We start from the raw sequence: 23,782 nt of genomic DNA on the forward strand, positions 1-23,782 counted from the left end.
CCTTATTTTAAAATTAAAAAAAAAAACAGCTTTAAAAGAATTTAATTTTTTTTTGACAATATTTCGTTTTTATGTGTAAATTAATTATTTCTTTAAAATGGCATACCAATTTTTTTTTTTTTTGAAAAATGTTAGAACATTTTTATGTAGGTATAAATAATATTTTTATTAAACGGCTCTAACGGTTTTTGAAAAAAAAAAAATCAAATGGCATTTAAAGCGGTGTTTAGTCAATTATAAAACCAGATTTTATTTTTTTTACTACTTATGAAATTCCTTAAAAAAATCAAATTTTCCCTAATTTTGTTCAATAAAAAGCAATGATATAAGAGTGACTTTTACCATAAGAGCAAGTACGTGCGACCCCAGTCGTGCATTTTATTACTTTTTTTTTACTTAGGGTTCAAAGTCTTTTTACGAAACCTTTTTAAAAGTTTTTTTTTTTTCTATATACTTAGGTATTATTCTAACAATTCCCTCAATTTTACACTAGAAGAAAAAATAAATGTAGAAATTTAAATTGTCTTTGTTTTGTTTTTTTTTTGTTCCGCTTATTAGAGACAGGATTTACAAATTAGAATGTAAATTTAAATATGCAAGCATTAAAATTATCTCTAGACTTCCTTATACCGAAAAATACCAAAAAACAATTTCGGAGTTGAAATAACTCCAAAAATACCGGACACTAGAGATTTTTCTACAGAATTCAATTCAAATTTCTGGATCCAACAAGTGTTCCAAAAATAAATCAAATCAACAAAAACTCCCACACAGAATTAAAGATTCCAAAAACACAATATAATTTATTTAACTCATATAAAATACCTCCTCTGTAGACATTAGCTTCTTTAACTATACACAAAATATCCCTAAATTCAAAAAACGTTTAATTAATTTGAAAATAGATATAAAGCTTCTTCTTCCCTACAAACAATTTCAGTTTAAAGGCTTCCCAATTCTAATTCCAAGTAATTTTACAATTTTGCCTTTTGCATGAAATTCATGCCTTGAGGTTTCATGGGACAAATTTGTGGTTGTGGTTTTAACCCATCGTCATTGTTGGCATAGTTGTCTACATTGTCAGCAGCAGCTTGTGGCTTCTTCCATTTGTTAATAAAGGTGTTCACAAGAATGCTTGTCTCCGAGGCATTGTTTAAATGCACATGATGACTACCCTCAATAATGTGGAATTCAAAATATGGATTATTATCCTGCAGCACATCAATAATACGATCATCTACTTCATTGATTAAATGTGACCTCGAAGCCTTAATTACCAAATGTGGAATTTTAATACGTTTCGCCATGACTATCAGCGACTCCATGCTCTCAAAGAAGCTCAAAAACCCCTTCAATCTGGAATCTCGCGAGAAATAATATTTAGCCGGATAGAGCGTGGATTTGGTGACATTCGTCCGAATCAGATGTTTACATTTGTCCTTGTCCACCGATTTATTTGAGCCCACATGAATCCTTCGGACGACTTCTTCATAGGCATACGATGGCGGTTCGCTGTACTTATCTCGATTGCGTTTCTCCTCGAGCAGAAAACTCTCCATGTAACCGTTGATGAGAATGATGGTTTGTTCTGGTGAATGGTAATGCGGTTTTATGGCATCCAATTGGATGAGCATATCGACTCGGTCGGGATAGTAGGCAGCAAAGACAAATGCGAACATTGAGCACATCGAATGGGCCATTATAGAGACCTTATTCCAATTGTATAGCTGCATCACTCGGAGGATGTCTATCAAATAGTCGTGGCCATGGTAGACGATTCCATCGGGCAGACGAGACGATTCTCCATGACCAGGCATGTCGATGGCAAGGATGCCGATGTGCGGCGGGAGCAGTGGTATGAGGGTGTCCCAAGTGCCATAGTTGTCTAGCCAGCCGTGCAATGCGAGGATGGGTCGGACGGACTTTGTGCCATACCAACGACCAGCGATGTGACCCCACGGCACTGGAATTCTGATCTCTTCGAACTGCAATGGAAAAATAGAGGAGGAGGAATTAAAATAAAATATCGAGAGGGCTTGGTTTGAGTTTGGAATCAAGTGCATAGATAGAAAAAGTAAATTGAAATGCAGCAGAGGTTAGGGGATGATGGGAAAGAAGGACAATATGTCAAGAGGGGTTGGTTTGTAAAATGAGCTTTTAAATGTTCATGAAAGCGGTTAAACTATACAATAATGAGCTGAAATAGTTTTGCAAATATAAGTTGGAAGAGCGCATAAAGAAGAACTTTTTTCAATCGAATGGAATTGAAGGGAGAAAGTGATGTATTTTAATGATTGGTTGAATAGTTTGTTGAAAAGTAATCACGCTTAAGTGTTAGAATATTATTATTTTTTATTTAGCGAGGAAGGATTTGTAGGTTGTTGGTTATTTTAAGTATGGGAATGCGGAAATGATATGAATTGTGATCGTTTTAATTTGATTGTTTGAAATTGTGATTAAGTTGAATTGGAAAGGGCTTCAATAAACAATAACAATAATTATGGAAAATAGAGCAATGGCCGTTAATATAAAGGTTTAAATCTGCAGGAAAATATTGATATCTTAACGACTAAGGTTAATTTGAGAAATCTGAGAAAATTTATGGTTAATGATTTTAATTTTATTCTTAAGAAATAAGAAGAATAAGAATAACGTCAAAAGGGACGTTTTCGTGGGTGACACCCCCCAGATCGAAAGTTTATTGCCTAAATACGGGGAATTTAGCAAAAAAAAATTTTTGGGGGGTCATTAACCCTTGCCTCTAAGGTCATACTTTCCCCATACAAATTTGTATGGGAAATTTTTAACTGATAGGTACATAAAATTTTTTTTCTCTCGAGTTAAATCATCTATTTTTGAAATGTTTGTTGATTCTGGTTGGAAAATAGTTCCTTTAAAAGATTACATTCAAAATTTCCCGTTAAAAAAATTTTTTATATTTTATTTCGGTTTTTGAAATTATTAGCTGTTTTCGTAGTTTTTGCTTTCACCTATCACATCATTTTAAATTCAGTTTTATTGGTTTTTAATTCTTTTCAAATATTGCATTCAAAAATTTGTGTATAAATCAAAAATTTTAATTTTTTTAAATTTTTTTGAAATTTTTGCCGTTTTTATATTAAATAAATATTATTAAATACTTTACCCTTTCTTGTTTGCAACTTTTTTGATGTCATTTTTTAGGTGAATAATTTTTAAACAAAATTCAATAAAAATATTGTAAACATATCTTTTGTAGTTCGAAAAAAATAAATTTAAACGTATAAAAACGGCAAAAATTTCAAAAAAAAATTAAAAAAAATTAAAATTTTTGATTTATACACAAATTACGGTAATGCGGGAAAATCATCGTCATAATGTCATACTCTTCAAGGAACAATATAACACAATTTTTTTAAATAAAGTCTCAACTTATAATATTAAAACGAATTTTTTAAGTACAAATACAAAAACATTCATTTTTAAGTGCAGTCAATAATTTTTTTTTGGTTTGTTATTTATTTGTTAATAGGTTTTGTTGCCATTAAATGTTAATCCGGTTCATTCTATTTTAATCTTATCAACAGTTTTTTTTATATCTCCGAATATACCTAAGGTTAGATTTTTTACTAATTGACATTAAAAAGTGAATCAGGTTGAGTTTCAAAGATCATAGAAAGGAAGTTACTAAAATCAATTTAATTTAATTGGAGCTTTCCTTTCAATAACTGCCTACGAAACAGTAGTTATCAAGAAAAATATTCTTAATTTTGTTCAAACTTTCTTATCAAAACTAAGCATCAAGAATTTTTTAGTTCCGCAAACATAAACACAAAAGCACCGAATAATAACCATTAGAAAGCTCAATGTCGTCATCACAATAGAAAAAAAAGCTGTTTGTCTATAAATGTCACTTTTAACAACTTACTTTTCGCATGTTTGCTGCTTGCGGTGTGATTATTTTGGTACTCATTTTCATAAAAAAATCTATTTTCTATCTGACCATGTTTTTTTTATAAACAAAAATTAAACATTTTCTCAAGAAAATTGAACTTGAACTTGTTTATATTCTTACTTAAAAATTTTACTATTAAACACACAAAACTTTTATCAACAAACTATTACCTCTCAAGCCATATGACTACAATTTAAAACTAAAGTTCATAGAATATAAACACAAGACTTTAAGTTCATGGGCAATTCAATAGTATTTGATTGTTGTGCCATGTGCTGACTGCTGATTATGAAGTGGCTAATAATCAAGCTTTCAACTAACAGCTGGTTGTGTTTGTATAGTTTAGTTCAGGCATTGGGGATTTTTTCTGAGTTGAGTGATTTTTTTTTTTTTGTAGATAAAGTTAATCAATGCATTAGAGCTTAGTTATCATAACAATTCTCTTCTTTTTTGTTAATGGCAATTAAAAAAAAAAAAAGTAGATAAGCAGCAATTTATTTAGAATTAAAAATAGATATTTTTCACGTAGGTAAATTAAAAAAGATTAAAAATTATAAAAATGCAATAAAAAAAAATTTGTTATATAAAATCAAGATTACATAAATTGAGCTATAAAATTTACAAAAGGTGGAGTCACTTAATTCTAATTGTGTCATAAGATAGTGACATAACATAATAATTATAATTATCAGCTTTAGTGATAATCTTAATTAATTTAAATACACTCCAGCCAATTGGTCGAGTTGACTAATAACTTGTTTGAGCTGTGGAAGCTTTCATATCTGCGGCTTCAGGAATAAATTTAAAAAATTAATGTGACCATTATATTTATACGTAAGAAAAAAGAGAAAGTCACAAATCATCTTTTTCTTTAATATTTTTTAACAGTATCCATGCAAACAAAATGAGTTTTAAATTAAAAAAAAACAACATATTTTTGCAAATTTTCTATTTTTCACATTTAAAACACACGTTATTAAAATTGGAGAATTGTTTGCATTGACAAAAAAAATGTATGTTTATTTATTCCCTAGAGGGGAAATTGAATTTTTTTTAAAGAACAAAACGGTATACTTGCCTTAAAAGAAAATGTTCTTCAAAAACGGTTCTAACGATTTTAATTAAAAAAAAGCATGTTATGTGGCAAACAAGATCGTACATTTGAAATAAAAAAAATATTTTTTGGATTGTTGATAACGGTAGATACTTGCCATAGATCCGTTTTCTGGATGTCTGTCTTTCTCGTCAACGACAAAACCCATTCCAATGAAAATTTGTTTACAGAAAAATTTCCAAAAAAATCGTTTTTGGATTTTAAAACCAAGTTCAAAATTCGTTTTTGAACGATTAACTTTTTGAAAACTAGCCAACGAATTTTATTAAGATGTTTTTCGAATAATATTTCCTTCTCTACCTATACTATAGCATTTTTTTTTGATAAACTTTTGAAATCTTTTAAGAAACTTTGTAAGAAAATAAAAATATTTTAATATTTTCCGTAATAAGTATGTTGCTTTTTTGAAATCCAAATCAGAAGTTGCAAACTGGAATTTGGTTCAAAAAAACAATTAATTGCAATGTTTAAATAAATATTAATTATTTTACACTGTATGGCTTCACAAGTTTTGATTTGAATTTTTTTGTTTTAATTGTAATATTATACTTATTTTATATTATATTTATTATATAAAAACGGTGATGTAATTCCACTTCAAATGTAGGTACTCAAAACAAAAATAACTTCCAAGAACAATTAAGAGTCAAATCAAGTTCACATTTTTTTTTTTTCTAATTTACAGAACAAAGAAAATATGTTCCTTTGAAAATCATAAGAATAAGCATTTTCCCAATTACATGCACAAACACAAAACTCTTACACTTTGATAATCACAAAGAAAAAAAAATCTCTCCGCAAAATGAAGTTTCACACATTAAAGAAACAATCTTGTTAAAAAAGAACAAAAAAACAAAATCAAGACAAAAATTTAAAAACCACAAAGCTTTAGGTAAATTATTATACACAAAAAGAAAAGAAACGATACCATTCCACATCACATTAGTGTTTAACCTCAGTCTAAAAAGGATATTTCATTTCCTTTTTTGCGAACCTAGACCCAAATCACAATTGTTGTAAATGACATGTCGACCTTTGGCTAGGCCCCTTAAAATCCTTCAAAATCCTTCTTAGACTTAGACCTACAAAAAAAAACGAAAGTAAAAAAAAAAATACATAACAAATGTCCTCACCTTAAACGTGTTTTTACAAAAAAAAAAAAATATAAAATCTTCATTCGAAACTTTTTTTTTAAGTACATAGTCGGTATATTAATTGTTGGTTCAAAAAAGAAAAAAGAAGTCAAAGAAATCCTCTCACGTAGCAGGATCATTTTTCTTTTAGCAAAATAGCGCAGCGGGCTTCTCTCGGGCATGTTTCGAATGATGAATGGAGTGAATTTGAACGTGTGGTACTTTAAGACAAATGGTTGCCACTTGATGGAAAATAATGTTTCTTAAAGTGTTAGAAGTTATTAATTTAAATTGAACCAAATGAAAATTTTGTGGCGAAAGCTTAAAACCAAATATTTTTGCCTAGCTACTGAAGAACATACCTTAACTGAAAGAATGAAGTTTCATGAGAGATTCTGTTCCTCAAAAAAGATATGAAAAAAATACGTCACCTAAACTGCTTTTAATTGACCGAAAACGGACAAAAAATATTTGTGGTTGGCTACTGAACATAATAAAAAATTAAAAATTATTCCGCTTAAAATAAGTGGAATCCGCTTAAATTCTGTTAATTTTAAGGTGAACGTCATATCATTTAAATGTGAATTGTCATCTTAAAAAAAACCGACAAAAAATATAAATTTAAGAATTCTTCCACATAAAAATAAGAAGATTTTCCGCTTAAATAAAGTGTATTTCTTTTAAACTTGAGCAATGCTCAATGAGCATTCAAGAAATTAATTTGAAGATGAACGTCATTTAATTTTAATATAAATTGTCATCTTAAAAAACCGACAAAAAATAAAAATTTTAAAATTATTCCGCTTAAAATAAGTGTGATCCAGTTAAATTTTGTTAATTTTAAGATAAACGTTATTTCATTTTAATGTGAATTTTCATCTTAAAAAAACCGACAAAAAATAAAAATTTAAAAGTTATTCCGCTTAAAATAGATGGAATCCGCTTAAATTCTGTTAATTTAAAGGTGAACGTCATTTCATTTTAATTTTAATTTTATATTAGGAAACTGACATAAAAATAAGATGATTTTCCGCTTGAATTAAGTGGATTTCTTTTAAATTTGCGCATTTTAGAAATTAAGATGATTAATCCGCTTAATTTAAGGCGGATAAAATCTTGACAAAAAAAACTATGTAGAAATCCGCTTAATTTAATGCGGAATCCGCTTGTATTAAGTTGACTTTTTTCTTCGTATAATTTTAACAAATTTCACAACAAAAAATGCTAAAATTCTTCCAAAGTGGCAACCATATTTTAAATGCATGAAAAGATATTCACCCATAGGTGGCATGGCACGGAGCATACCTTTATTCAAGATGTATGTCTGTCCGATTTCAAGCGTACATACTTTTTTTTACAGTTCCTTGAAAAGTAAGCAGCAAGTTGAAGGCGAAGAAGAAGATTCAAACCGAGGTATTACACAGTTTTGTGTGTCGCTAATGTGCTCCTTAGCAAACCCTGAGGAAGAAATATCAAGAAAAGAATGAACACACAGAAAAAAAGAACCGAAAAATAAGTTACGTGCTTATCTGATGGCACTTTGCATGCTATGTGCATCATCTTCGTCTTCCGAAATGTACTTATAATCGGGATTATACTTTCCTGTCTTGAGTTGAGAGAAGATGTTATTTTTTTTTACTATTTTTTGAGCAAATACAGTTTGTAAGGACTAAAGAGGATAATGAATATAAATAGTTTATACCCTCGCTAAAGGACAACAAAAAAATGTCCTTCAAAACAAAAAAAATACACACAATTCACAAGAAAGTATCAGTTTTTCTTTAAATCTTTCGCAAGCTTCTGTTGAATCGTCGGCCATTTACAATTTTAAATTTGAAAAAAAGAAAAAAAATCAGAAAAAGAAAAACAAGAAAATTGTTAAATCCCCGTTTCTGTGAAATATTTTCAAAAGTCAGATATTATCTTAGGAAGATACAAATCATACTGAGCCAAGAAGTCTCTGGGAAACAGGAAATTGGTTCAACTTGCGTTATCATTCCTAATGATAACTGACAACGACTCTGTGGTGGAAGAGTGTGATGGATTCGGGGAGACGGGGAATGAGAAATGAAGTCTATCATCATTCAAAAACGTACCTCTGCTATTTTGCTTGGTTGGGAGTTGGGTCTTCTTTCCTCTTCAATTCTCAAGTCATGGCTCATGATGAGACTCGTATATAAGAGGAAAGCATGAAATTTGAATGGACGAATCATTCAAATGGAAGGAAAATGAAAATGAAGCGGCATTCTTATATATACAAAAGCTGGAAGCTGAGAGAAGAAAATTTAATTTGTGAGGGTAAGTTAATGGAGCCTTGTCTTGGGCTATAATTTTGCGTAGCATCGCAGCTTTGTCTTATACACAAACACAAGAAGACAACTGACAACAGGCAAGGCGGAGGTTATTATAAGGAAATCATCTTAGACACGCTGCTGTTGGTTGGGGTTGTTCCTTGTTTGGTTGTGAAGATCCTTCAACTGGGACATTTTGGGAGGGAGACTCTCCTTTTGAAATGGAGTAGCTTCGACTTACTACCTACTCAACTACGACGTCCCAAGTCGAGTATCATTGTTTGCCAGGGAGATTTAGTATTTATGCGAAGTGAGTTATTGTGTGGTGAGTGATATTCCCATAAAAAAGACAATAAGGTTTATCTTTACACTTTTGAATGCTGCATGTTGTTTAGAGTTTTTTTTTTTATGTTGAAGTAATGGAAGGACGAAGGATTTTATTTTTTTTAAGAATTGGAATGGGGAGTGTTTTTTTTTTTTCTTCTTTTTTTTATTAAACCACATCTATCATTCCTTATTATGGCACTAAGTGGGGTTCAATGAATGAATGTTTAGGCAAATAATAGAAATATTTCAGTTTGTTTTTTTCCCTTATATATTTTGATACAAAATGCAGTAAAATAATTTACAATCTTTAACATAAGCGAAACAGAATGAGAGAGTAATTTTTTGTGGGATATGTTGATGTTTCCTCAGTAGGTAAAATATATAAGGTTATAGGTATGAAAAAGATTCACATAATACCTTTTATCTTATAGAGTAAAATAAAGCATGACGTTTTATTCTGTTCCAAATTTTGTTACATATACATTAGGGCGTTCGTTATTTACGTTTTTTTTTTCGAGAATCAAGTTCCTAAGTGGAAAAACTGTTTCTAAATAATAAAAAAAAATTCCCCTAATTTGTTCAGATTTTTATTTTGACGCTAGATGGCGCCCCAAGAGGTATGAAGTTTTTTCTCCTTTGAACTAGAAAAATGGTTTATAGTAGAGTAACTAAAGCAAATTATTAAGGAACCCGGCCGAACAGCTCTGATTTTGACGATTTTTTTTTCAAACGTAGACAATTAAAAATACTTTAAAGTCTATAGATTAAAAATTGCCGGTGTTGCCGTATTGTTTTTTAAAATTAAAATTAATTTTTTTTTAACAAAACCATTTTTTTTGCTTAAATTTCATAAGACAAATGATAGCAAAAGATTCTCTAGGTAATTTAAGGAAAATATATAAAAGGCAGTAAGGGACAATCTTCCATCGTTTAAGCGATAAATGCAATTTTTTAACATTCTGACCTCAAACACAAAAAAAATATTTTGAAAACAACGGCAACACCTACGATATTTTAAAATACATTTTAAAAAAGCCAGAAGCTCATTCATATCTCTTAAATTTAAATCCACTAAATTTAATCAAGACTTTTTGAAAAAATGGTCCTCAAACTCAGAATTAAAAAAAAAAATGTTATTAGAAAAATTTTAAATGACTTTTTTCCAAACTTTTTCTAATAAAATATGAATTTATTTAAAAAAAATTTTTGGCCATAAATATTATCAGTTGAATTTCGAAGCAAAAAAGGTAAAATATATCACACTTTTGAAAAAAAAAAATGAAAAATTACTTCAATTTCAATGGTTTTTTTTTATTAAAACTGAATTTTTGCATTGAAATAATTAATTTTCTCAAAGACTGTGGTAAATAGGAACTTTAAATTTTTGCTATTTAACTTTCAACAGTAATAGGAATAAAAAATTATTTTATGTTTAGATGTTGACCTTAAAAAAAAAATAAGTTACATTTTTTTTCAAAACTTCTATAAAAAAAGTTCTTCGTAAGTGAAATACTTTTTAATTTTTTTCATAAACCGTAATACATATTGACATTTCCTTTTATAATTTGAAATCATAATAAATGCGGCAAAAAAAATTTGAAAATAAATGCATTTTATATTACGACCAAGTTTAAAAAACGACATGTTAAAATTTTTTCAATAATTTTTTTTTTTCAAAAATCTGAGTTCAATTACCATTCTTTCAAAAGCCGTTTATTCAATTAACTTAATTTTAATTTTACATATATGACTAAGGTTCTAGCTTTTAAAAAATGTATATTTGAATATTGTAGGTGTTGCCGTTGTGTTCAAATATTTTTTTTTTGTGTTTGAAGTCAATTAATAAGAAAATTGCATCTATCGCTTGAACTATGGAAGATTGTCCCTCACTCCCATATATTTTTTTCCTTCTAAATTTTTGCCCATGCTTAATTTTTTTAACTTTACCTGCAGACGGTTTTCTTAAATACCTTACAATCTTTTGATTTCCACAAACTTGAGTTTTTAATATTGTTAAATTCATAAAAATAAATCGTTAAACGGTATAATTATTACGCCATTTTGACTTCGAAATAAAAATTTAGCATGGGCAAGAAGGTGCCGTGAAATAACGCCGAGCGAAATAACGCCGAATTCCAAAATTCGGCGTTATTTCACTTTCAAAAGCGAAATAAGGCCGAATTTCAACATTCGGCCTTATTTCACAATGACAAAGTGAAATAACGCCGATTCGGCATTATTTCACTTTTTCAGTGAGGCAAATCCTGCTAAGTGGAGCTTATGAAAAATTGCAATGTAACCACCTGTAGTCACTTTGGTATTGAAATGCCATATTCTTGGCAAAGGGACATAGCCCATGGACATTACAGCCACTTTATATTTGTGGACTTAAGTCCCACTTGAGTTAGACATAAGTTCCAAATTGATTGTCAAACTCAGGTTGGACATAAGACCCACAAATAAAAGATGGACGTTATGTCTCACTAACGAAGAATTCACAAGTTATAAAATTATTTCCCAACTGGATTTGGGATAGTTACAAAGTTCGATTTTGCACTTATGTCCCACCCTATTGGCACATACGCCTATCCAATAGTGTATCCAAAGCAGGACAGCATGTCCCCAGCCTCCAAACATACATCACTGTTTATACGCCTAAGTCCTGGGTATTATTATTGTTTTTATGTGTATACCAACAACAAAGATATGTTTGTGTTATAACTTAGCAAACGCGAAGCGGAAAAAAATTTGCTTACATGAGAATCTATTTAATTTTCGGAACCCAAACGCGAAGCGGAAAAAATTTTGCCCACGGGAGAATCAATTTTGAGGTGTGAAAATAAAAATTCGCGCGAATTTTTATTTTCACACCTCAAAATTGATTCTCCCGTGGGCAAAATTTTTTCCGCTTCGCGTTTGGGTTCCGAAAATTAAATAGATTCTCATGTAAGCAAATTTTTTTCCGCTTTGCCTTCCACCAATTAAAACAGGTGGGATTTATTCGTTTCTTATCTTTGTATTGTGGTGACCGCCCTATTTGCGATATAATTTTCAAAATGACCCGTGCTTATCATGCGAGGTTGGTTGTATTCAAAGTTTCTTTTTCATTTAAAGAATCTGAAACAAAACGCGAATAAAATAGAACAAAAGTTATTCTACATTATTATTTTATATTTCGAAAAGTGTGGGGCTTATGTCCCAGTTAAATAAAAAATATGTTGGGCTGATGTCTCACTCAAGTGGGATATAATTCTTAAATTAAATGTCGTCCCACTCAAGTGGAACATAACTCCCAAAAATAAAGAGTGGGCGTTATGTCCTTGGGTCTTATGTCCCTGCGCCACATTTTTATCACCTCTTGAAACTTATCTAGGTTAATGAATAATTAAGAGGCATATAAGAGCCAAAACTTTTTTTGAACCTATACCTCGATGGGATGGACATAAGTCCCAAATTAGTATGGGAGCCATTGTGCCCAAATAAATTTGGGCCTTATATGCCTTTGAAAATAAAAAAAAGGGTAACATACCGGTTAACTTGCGTCTGCTCTTATGCTCACTTTTCTAACATTCGGCCTTATTTCTCAGTTGGAACTCGGCGTTATTTCACTTTGACAAAGTGCAATAAGGCCGAATGTTGAAATTCGGCGTTATTTCGCTTTTGTAAAGTGAAATAACGCCGAATTTTGGAATTCGGCGTTATTTCGCTCGGCGTTATTTCACGGCACCGGGCAAGAATTTAGCATGGGCAAAAATTATGGAAACACCTAATTGTCAAATATCTAAGGATTGAAATAAGATATCGACATAAATTAAATGCAGTTACAAAGGTTAGTGTTATATATAAAAACTAAATTATTAACGAAGTTTTTAAGTGTAGTATTAGAATTTAAATTTCTATTGAAATGGGTCAGGGGTTGTCAAAGTAGCATTTTCTTAAATTCCCTCATAAACGACGTCATTATTACAGAAAAGTTCTCAGTTTGAGTGCTCCATAGCTTTTAAGGTTCAAATAGGTTCTAACAAATATAACAAATACAGACAAGTTGTAAAAGAAATTTGTTCTGGGTGGGATTTTACACAATTTAAAAAATCTGAATTTTTGCGAAAATGTGCATTTTTCGGAGCCTTCCCGATTTCGTGTTTTCCATTGATGACTCAAAATAGGGGATCAGATCAGGTTCTAGAGACCACTCAGCATAAGTTATGAGTAGTAGGTAGTGAAATGAAAAAGAGTAAGTCAATTCAGATGGGTTCTAACGTCTCATAAAATATCGATTTTCGTAAAAAACGAGCAATCTTCAGGAGGCTTCCCGATTTTTATTTTTCCATTGTCAAATAAAAAAAAGTATCAGAATATGTTCAAAAGACCACAAGGCATAAACCATGAGTTGCACGCAGTGATCTGAAACAAAAGTCCAAAAACGCTCCACTCAACTGGGTACTTCCGGTTTTACATGCACGAAGACCCCTTACTAAAATATATGTATCTTCTAAACGACTTAAGATCCCACTCTGAAATTTGGCATGTAGTTTTTAAATTGTATAAGCTTTATTTTAAGACTATTTAAAAAAATATCAAAATGGTCGAAGTTTCTTAAATTTGGATTTGAAGTGCCAACTTCCGGTTTTCTATCGAAAAAATAAATCTATTTCCGGTTTAGATTTCATATTTGAAAAGCACGTCTAATTTTGCATATAATCCATCATTAAAATAATTTTGTTACCCCTTCGTTTAATTTATATAAATTTTTCAAATAAACTCTTCCCACAGTTTTCCAAAACTTTAGAAGCCCATAACTCCGCTATCAGGGCTTAAAATTCAAAATCCTTCCAGATGTATTTTTTAAATCGATCGATTGAGGAATACATATACCAAATATGAACAAATTTGACGACCCACGACATTTTTCGCTGCTGGTTTCACGTGAAATGCCCCATAAGTTAGGAGCAAGAAATAGTAGAACATAAGGATTTTATATTCAACACAAGAAACAATTTTTCCGTAACGGTAGATACTTTTTTTTTTAATTTTACAAAATATGTAGTGCATACCTTTATTAAAATTAATGATAAAGTTAAATCTAAAAACTAAGTAAAATTTTTAATAATTTTTAATAATAAAATTTTGGATCTAAAAAAAAAATGAAAATGACAGCAACAATTTAAAAAAAGTTATTTCCAGAAATTCTTTATTAGATGAGAATTCTACTAGCATACTTTATTTTTGGGTTAAAATCATTTAAATTAAAATAATTCTTTTTACTATACACTGAACCAAAAAGGTACATAAAATTAATGAATTTGTACATTAAATTAATGTAAAAATTCATGGCAAATGAGCCAATTTAAAAATTCATTAAATTTAAGAATCTTTTTAAGAACAAATTCATAAGGGAATGAATATTTCTTAAAAATTAAGAATAAGTTCTTAAATTTTATGAATTCTGTTCATACACGAATTCGAAAATTTTTGAAAATGTTTAAGAAAAGTTTCTTAGATTTTAAGAAAAATTCATACAATTTAAGAATTATTTCTTATAATTTAAGAACAAAGTTTAAGAAAAGTTTCTTACATTTTAAGATTATTTCTTAAATGTTATGATTTTTTTCATAAACTCCGTAAAAATTTGAATGAAATATTGCTTAAATTTTATGAAAAAAATCATAAAAACTATGAATTTTTCTTAAAGTTTTATGATTGTTTTCATAAAATGTAATACACTTTTCATTAAAATGTATGCATTTATTTATATAGATGCATATAATATACATTACCATTCCAAGCATTTAATTTGTTCCCGAAAAAAATTGTTTTCAATCAAACAAACAGCAAAAGAAAACAACTCAAAATCTAAAACAAAGAAATGAAACTGTTTTTAAAAATAAAAGAAATGATTGAGTTTCAACGTTATAAAAATGTTTTATTGTTCACTTTCACTATAAATATCACTATAAATTTATTTTTTAATTTAATTTTTCTTTTTTAATTGATGTATCATCTGGAAAGATAACAAAAAAGTTTGTATTAGTAAAATGACAATGTACTATTTGAAGGTAGAAGGTAGAATTATCTTTTACCTTATTGTAATCGGTAGCATTAGGTTCTGCAGCTGAAAGAAAAAACAATACAAAATTGAATAAGTTGGGAAAAAATCACAATACCTATATAAAATTTAAGTAGACACAGCATTATATAAAATAATATGAGGAATGTTGATAATATTAAGTTAAAACAAAATTTAGATATTTAAAGGAATTAATAACATGCAACACTTACTAAATTCTATGTTATCCAAACATGATGTGTTTGCTTTATTTTGCAATGACAACTTCGGGTGTAATGGATCTGTTGCAAATAGCCTTTAAGATGGTTTAAACGGTGCAGTATTTAGTGCCCTTTTGCCGGTTCTATTATATTTTGCTTTTTTCGAATATAACATGGTCTTAAATTGAAGATTACTCACTTGCATACTCGTTTCTCAAAAGTATCTAAATTATGTATCTATAACAAAAAATTTTAAATATATTTAATATATAAAAGAAAGAAATGTTTAACAAATTATGTTTTTATACTTATCTGAGTATAAGGGGAAGAGGCAACGGGAACCAACAATAATTTACACTGTTGAAATGTCTTATACTCTTCAAATTTGTTTACGTGATTTAAAATGCTAAACACTGTTTATAATAAATATTGTTTTTTATTCACAAACTTGTTTCGACAACGACCGCCCACTTTGAATATCAGATTTTAAACTAAATCTGCAGAGAAAACCTTCTAAGGCATAGATTCAAAACAACAGTTATTATTTTCTAGATTGATGAAAAAATACATAGACCTTAAGAAAATATACTTAAACACTCAAAACATAAGAATTCTTTCATAAATTATATGTATACTTTCATAATATTTAATGAATTAATTCTTAACTTTTGGAAAAATATGAATTTCGAACATAAAAAGTATGAACAGATTCTTAAATTTTAAGAATAAGTTCTTAATACTGAATACAGGATAACGGTTAAATATTCGTTATTTTTCGATTAATGAAAAAATACATTCATTTTAAGAAAAAATGCATTCATTTTTAAGAAAAAAATACTTTAAAACACAAAATTTATGAATTTCTTACAAATTTAATTTTGAAAATAGATTTTTCAATTTTAGAAGGGAAAAAAAGTCAATTATAAAAATTATTTTAACACATAATACAAATGAATGCAAAATAATAGTGAATTTCGTTTATAAGGGTATGTACAGATTCTAAGATTCAGCAAAAAATTCTTTCCAATTGTATCTAGAAGTTTATGTATTTATTCATAAGCTTTCGTATTCGTTCTTAAAAAAAATTCATAAAAATATTTTCCATAGGAAAATTTTAATGAAAACTGATTCTTAAATTTTATGAATCTTTCTTAAAACTAAACTTTTTTTTTAAGAATTTGTGCTTAAAATTAATGAATTTTTCTTAAAAATGTATGAATTTTGGTTTATGAACGAGATTCATAGTTTTTAAGAATAATACTTTTTTCAGTGTATGAAAAGGTTTTATTTCAGGTTTTATGACTATGGCAACCCTATGGAATTACTAACGCTTTTTCAAATTTGTTGCCTTCAGTATACATATCGTGTCGGCGGCATAAAGCAAAATTGTTCTAAATGATGCAGTTTTACTAATTTGAGGGTGCTCTTTCCGAATTTGAAAACCGTTTTTGTCCAAAAAATTTCATTCCGCAGATAATATGATTTAATGGGACATAGAACAATAAAAACAGGAAAGTAGCCTTTTGAAAATGAGCCCGAGTATTCTTGATTGTTCTAAGTCCACTTTTTATTTAAGGAAAAAACGTACTTGTATAGAAATTGTTCTATGTCCAATTTTGGGTTTTTAGTTTTTAAAAATATTTAAAAATAAAATGCACCTACTAATGAGGTAAACTTGTATATTTTATTCAAGAGAAAAGAACAAAAGCAGAAAATTTTCGCTTTAAACCAATTTGAAACTTAAAAATCGTCCCCTGTAAAATTTGTTTTTTTTTTTTACTTAGAACAATTTTGCTTTACGGCGACGATATGTATGTTAATAAGAGCTTTTTCTCTTCTCAACATATTTTAAAAACTTCTTCCTAGTTATTCAACAACCATATAATATCCATCTAAAGCTTTTACTAATTCTTCATTGTTTTATATTCGCAAATGATCTTATGGTACTTATTTTCTCCTTAAAAGTTATCGGGTTTTCAATTACTGTTTTTATATATTTAATTATTTTTTGAAGACATTTAGCAACCCTATACTGAATAGCTCACGTTTCTATCCATCGAGTAGAAAGAGTAAATTCAGAGTTTAAGTTCAAAGTAATGATTGGAGCCGATAACATAGGTACAGCCTAAATCTCACTCGACGTAGTGAAAATCGGGTTATCCCAGGTCTAATTGCCGGTTTGTTCACACTCGATTATCTTTTAATCTAGGATTATTCCATACAAAAATCCTTGATTAATAGATAATCGAGTGTGAACAAATCGGGGCTAAGAAACACAGAAAACAACAGATAACACTGGTCAACAAGGTTTTTGCCACAAGAACCAAAATATACTTTTCTAGTAGTTTTGGATGTTCTGAACTCGAATCTGAAGTCAGATTGGCCTCCGTTTTTGAAATATTACCGTTAGAAAATGCCAAAAAAACGTCATTTTGTCTGTGTTCGAGGTTATGTTTTTATGTGGGGTAATTCATTATGAACAAATTTGTAACGGTGCCTATAAGAACTGGTCTTATTCTTACAAAAAATGTTTAAATCTTTCCGATATCTCTTTTGCTGCCCGAGATATTTAAAATTTAAGTTGCGGTCTTTGACTCAGAAACAGCACTGGTCAACAAAACTAAACTTTTTTTTGTCACAAGAACCAAAATATACTTAACAGAAGGTTTTTTGGTTGCTGAATTCGAATCCGCAGTCAGAAAAAATTTTATAAGCCTACGTTCTTGAAATATTACCGTTATAAAATGCAGAAAAAAGGTTTTTTTTTTTCAAACGGTTATATTTCAAGAACGGAGGCTTATAGAATTTTTCTGACTACGGATTTGAGTTCAGCAACCCAAAAACCTTTCGAAAAGTATATTTTGGCTCTTGTGGCAAAAATTCTGTGACCAGTGACATAAACTTTAGATTAAGTTTAGTTTCTCTTTGGGTTATTAACTGAAATTTAAGATATCTCAAGCAATAAAAGATATATCGGGAAAATTTAAACAGTTTTTGAAAGAAGAATATCTGTTCTTATAATCACCGTTACAAATTTGTTTTCAATGAATTACCCCACATAAAAACAGAACCTCGAAAACAGCCAAAATTACATTTTTTTTTATTTTATAACAGTAATATTTCAAAAACGGAGGCCAATCAAATTTTTCTGACTTCAGATTCGGATTCAGCACCCCAAAAAATACTAGAAAAGTATACTTTGGTTCTTGTGGCAAAAAAAAAAGTTAAGTTTTGTTGACCAGTGTAATCCAAGTTTCACGACAAATGTACAAGGGGAAAAACGGACAAGAAACTTAATAACTTCAAAAACAAATGTTGTTAGGCTAACAAGTACATTTCTTCCTTGTAACTAGCTTTTAGTGAAAAAAAAAACATAGACAATGTGAATTATAAAATCAAAAGATAAAAATGTATGAAAAATCGGTTTAACTGCTGCTAATGTTTGCTGATGTTGATTGTTGTTAGTGTGGATCAGTTATTTAGATGACGCACTCTGGTCCCACGGATTGTTATACTTTTTTTTTTACACTCTGGTTTTATGGGTTAGATTCACTTTTAAAATTTGAAAGTGGTGTAAGTTTGTTGTTTCTATCAGACTACATAGAAAAAAAAAAAACAGTATGGCAAAGTGTGGAACGAATATAAAATTCGTGAATAGAGTATATAGCTTGATCCCATATCTTTTAGTCAGTAATCCAGGCACTACATTCACATCCACTATACTATTTCCAACATCACCAGATTTCACAAGAACATTCTCTTCTACCTTTGATTTATAGTAAAAATCTCTCTCTTGTATTACCCTTCCTTAAGAGATCATCCAGTGGGTATATCTCATATAGTAACTCTGCTTTTCCCACTTGCTGGTGTTAATTTTCATGCAAGCAATAACTCCTTAGGTATAATCCCCACACATTAAGGAGGACTGCACAAATTCACCTTATACACCATTCCCAGTGCAATAAATAACGACAGCAATAAATTTTACAAAAACCATTGCAAATACCAGTAGTATAGTTACTAAAGGGAAATTGGTGTAGATAGTTGCTTCTTTTCAAACATCAATAAATTTATTGAAGATTTTTCTCTCCCAATACATTACCACCAATCTGTCCTCCGTTGTAATGTAAAGTCTAAATGCCACCACATCAAATCAACTTCCCTTCGATCTAATTGCCAGGAATCAGAAGGACACTAAAAAATAATAAATTGGCTATTTCATTTCTCAATCTTATTATGTTTGAGATAAAGTTAAAATGTGTTTGTTTTTTTTTTTTTTAATAAGAATTTTCGAATGGAAGAGGACAATAATATTAAGTTTATCTCAAAGAAGATTGTGTTTACGTATTTCCAGTAAAACCAGATGGTATTGGTAGGACGATGAATTTATTGGAGAGAGTGAGAAGAAGAACCATCATGACAAGTTTGTAGAATCCCATAAAATTTTATTGGAAAAGATTATTTCCTTCGGGAGATAAAATAAGCGCGGCAAAATAATATACACCTTCCTGCCTACCAAACAATTTTATAAGGCAAAACAGGCAGTTAAAAAAAGACCGTGTGAAATGCTAGATGGATTACGAGTACTTTTGGCATTTTATGAATCATAAAGAAGCAGCACTCTGCCTCAATTCTTGCCAAAAATCCCAAAAACAACAAAAATGATAAAACCAAAGAACGAATGAAAGAATTCTAAAGTAAAAGCAGCTAACAACACAAACATGCCTTCAAGATATTTTTAGCTTGCTGACTTGACTTGAGGCCTAATGATAAAGATGACTTAGCAAATCCCTTTTGGGGAATTGTGTACATTTTATGGGCGTCGCTACCAAGATGGCATAAGATTTGTCTTCGACATTCGACCTAACAAAAAGAATTTTACGAGCTAACGTCATTTAATTAAATGAAATATTTATACAAAAAATATTTAATTTTATAATTTTGCATTTTGAATTTGAGTATAATTTAACTCTGATGAGCTTATGAGAATGGATAAGCTTATTCTAAAGGTTCAAGTGAGATGTAAATAGATTTAAAATATCCTCAAGTGGGTTGTTTTTGGAGGAATTTTGTGTTTTGTGTTTGGCATGACAAATGAGAAAAGTCAACTTTATATGAGTATACTGGTAATAATAATGTTAATATGACTTAGGCGGTTGGCATGCCATTACAAACCTGGGGGTATATTATTAAAGTCAATCAGTCTTCCTCAGGATACCAGTTATTTTTTTTCGAGTGGGTTTCAAATTCACTATAAATGTGGGCGAAGTAGCAATTTTATATAAAAAAAAATGAAAGTACTTCGCAATTTCTACCATTTTACAGACCTTGAATTCGTACAAAAATGTCGAACTTGAAATTTTCATTAAATTACAAAAATATGAAGGTTTTGCAATTGTATATACCTACATTTGGTTGTTTGTCTGGAAATAGAAATGCGCATTTATTAACAAAAATTTATAGAAAGTAATTTTTTTGATGAATAGGACACCTTAGTATAATTTTTCTAAAAAAATAAATTACAAATGGAGGTGGTACTTCTTGAGTATTGTGAGGAAATTATGTGGGTTGAAAAATACTTGAAACCAAATTGCTGGTATAGAATAAGATTTATTTAATAAAAATTAATTGGTTTTGAATGGAGAATTGGTTTCATTATTTTTTTTTAAATAAATACTTACTTACTTTTTTATTTCTTGTTCCATTGAGAAAAGGTTTTACTTTGATAATGTTTGTATCATGGGCTCTTACACAAAAATATTACAACTTATTTAGAATACTTGTCAGTAAAACTAAAATTTATAAACAAAAGAGCTGAGATGCAAACTTTAGAAAGGATGCAGTGAGATGCTGCAAACAATGGGCCCCATTGTGAACATATGACAGGGAAATTTTGTTCCTCTCAAAATATATTGTGTGGATCTATTATGCGATCGTGAATCTCCTTCGAAATGTATTACCAAAGAACAAGAAATCACTCGAAATGACAGCTAAATTTACTTGGAAAAGGACTGCCAAAATCGACTTTTATTTGTTTTTTTTTTTTTTTTTTTCTTTTACATTTTGAAAAAGTTTTCCATTTTAAAAGTAGATATGGTTTCTATAATATCTACAGTTATGATAAAAGTTACATATAAGAATAATTATGTAAAATAAAAAAATAAAATTACTTGTACCAGCCGTTATAAAATATAATTTTTAAAAAGAATAAATAAATTGAATTTTTTTTTATTAAATTTAAAAATGTATTTTTGAAAATTTTACGAATTTTTAATTTTATAATCCAGTCAAATAAGGGTTTAACCTCGGAATGAATGTTAGTAGAAATTTTTTTTGCTCAATATCTTCCTCTTGCCATTCTATAACATATCTCAAAAGTCTAGAAAAATCTCATGTCCGCTTGTCGCGATTTCAAGGTCAAATCGCGAAATGGAGATTTTCAAAATTAGCAAAAATAGGCTATGGTATTATATACGCATATGATACATGATTTCAAGGTATTTTTTAATGCTGACTTCAAAAAATCTAAAATCAAGACAATCTGACGTCTCTGGAAAAAGTTATACCTGTTTTTCATCTGTCAACTCATATTATTATAACAGTTGCAAACTTACTGCCGAAAAACCCTTAAAAGTTATGGTAGATGAACCAAATTTTGCATGAAGATTTTAGAATCCATCATTATTAAAAATCAAAACAATCCCTTACAAAAAATATATATACCTACGAAATAATGGTATTTTTTGATGGAGGGGCAAATTTTAGGATATGCACTAAAGAAGATTCTTGTTCATCTTAGGAATAAGTGCAAATAGGCTAATTTTTACATTTTAATCTTTGTTTGGATATTCTTTAACTACCCTCAAAAATCTAAAAAAATCTCATGTCCGCAAGTCCTAATTTTCTTGGTTTGAAAATAAGGTGCAGATTTTAAAAAATTGAAAAACTACACTTCAGATATAGCATTAAAAAATACCTTGAAATCATGTATCATATGCGTATATAATACCATAGCCTATTTTTGCTAATTTTGAAAATCTCCATTTCGCGATTTGACCTTGAAATCGCGACAAGCGGACATGAGATTTTTCTAGACTTTTGAGATTTGTTTTAGAATGGCAAAAGGAAGATATTGAGCAAAAAAAATTTCTACTAACATTCATTCCGAGATTTACCCCTTTTTTCTCCTTATTTGACTGTATTATTATGTTAATTATAATTTTTCAAAACATAATTTTTAATTTAAAGTATTTAATTGGCAACAAAAGCTATTATCTTCTTCTTCTTTATAGGAAGAATTTGAATTTTTCGATTTTCGAGTTCTTATACATTTAATGCTTTTAGATTCCGTCCAAGTTTTATTTGTTGTTTTTTTTCTTGAACCTACTTAAAAAAAAAATTCTTATTGATTGAGTAAATTTTTTTTTTAATTACTGAAACTTTGAACATACAAAAAATCGTTTTATATTGTCTTACTTTGAAAGAATTTGAATTTATTTGCGTATATTGCCCACAAAAAAATTGTCATTGAAATGAGCTTGGATATGAGAATTTATCAAAAAATAAAATGATTTTTATTCATTTTGGGTTAAAACGTCCAAAATCAAACACTTTCAAAACCAAAAATTTTTTTCAGTAAAAAAGTGCTTACATATTTGTGGGACCAACTTAATCTCAAAAACGGCTCTTACGATTTTGATTCAAAAAAATCCCTATCTAATAAAGCATTACTTTTGAAATTAAAAAAAAAATTGTAATCATTTCATTATAGCACCATTTTCTTGATATCTGACTGTCTCTTAAACCATTTCAACGAAGAATTTTATATAATCATTTTTATCAAAAAACAAAACCGACTTCCATGGCTAAAACTGGGTTTTATGGTTTTTCTAATAGTTCCTATGGAACGAAATTGAAATGGGACCAAATTGCAGCCACCAGCTATCCAATACAAAAAGAATTATCAAAATTGTTTCACTCAGTCCAAACAAAACAAAAAAAAAACAAAAAAAAACAAAAAAAAAAACAAACAATAGAGACGAATTGAATACCTCCTCCTTTTTGGAAGTCGGAGCGTCCTTCTTCAGATTTGTATTTTTTTTCAATTTATTTTTGTTTTTTAAAAAGTCAATTTTTTTGAAAACGGGTTAATAAAATTTATTTAAATTTTGGTTTAGTATAAAAACGCAACGTAAAATGTAAAATGTTCAAAGTTAATTTAATAGCTGCGTTCCTTTGGAAATATTTATCTACTTTTTAGTACTTAAAATTACTTTGAACTACTTTGCTATACTGAAAAAGTAGTTCAAAGCAGCTTTAAGTACTAAAAAGTAGATAAATATTTCCAAAGGAACGCAGCTATTGTTGAAAAAATTAACATGAAACTTCGTCAAAAATTTTTTTATTTTTGTCGGACTTCAGCTTTTATTGCATTTTATCACTCTTATTTTCAACAGTGAGTTAGCACATTGGTAAAGCATTCGCCCAATAACCCAAGAGTTGTAGGTTCGATCCCCAGCGGCTGCCCTTTTTTTCTATTTTTTTAATAAATTGATGCTTTTTTTTTAAGTTGAAACAACTTTGATTTAAAAGTGTTTTTAACCACTTTATACTAACGATGTTCTATACTTTGATATTAAAATTTTCGTCGTCAACGCAAAAGCATTCCGAAAAATTGTTGAATCAACGTAGTTTTTGTTGATTTTAAGTTGTTTTT

The 23,782-nt window shown here is 29.2% G+C and overlaps 1 protein-coding gene across 1 annotated transcript; it reads right to left on the bottom strand.

Moving 5' to 3' along the window:
* Positions 1–804: 804 nt before the first annotated feature.
* On the bottom strand, positions 805–4,132 carry LOC129909062 (probable serine hydrolase). Its single transcript, XM_055986006.1, has 2 exons — positions 3,908–4,132; positions 805–1,985 (listed from the first exon to the last, which is right to left on the bottom strand). Exons 1-2 carry the CDS (start codon positions 3,956–3,958, stop codon positions 975–977), a joined length of 1,062 nt encoding a protein of 353 aa, XP_055841981.1. The 5' UTR covers positions 3,959–4,132; the 3' UTR covers positions 805–974.
* Positions 4,133–23,782: the final 19,650 nt, after the last annotated feature.

This window comes from Episyrphus balteatus, chromosome 2 (genome assembly GCF_945859705.1).
Source record: "Episyrphus balteatus chromosome 2, idEpiBalt1.1, whole genome shotgun sequence".
Taxonomy (NCBI): Eukaryota; Metazoa; Arthropoda; class Insecta; order Diptera; family Syrphidae; genus Episyrphus; species Episyrphus balteatus.

Bases quoted from the DNA above. Each gene is read 5' to 3' on its own strand.
- LOC129909062 (XM_055986006.1), bottom strand. From the start codon at position 3,958: ATGAAAATGAGTACCAAAATAATCACACCGCAAGCAGCAAACATGCGA. The intron at 1,986-3,907 runs GTAAGTTGTTAA...TTTCCATTGCAG, and splicing joins AAGCAGCAAACATGCGAAAA to TTCGAAGAGATCAGAATTCC.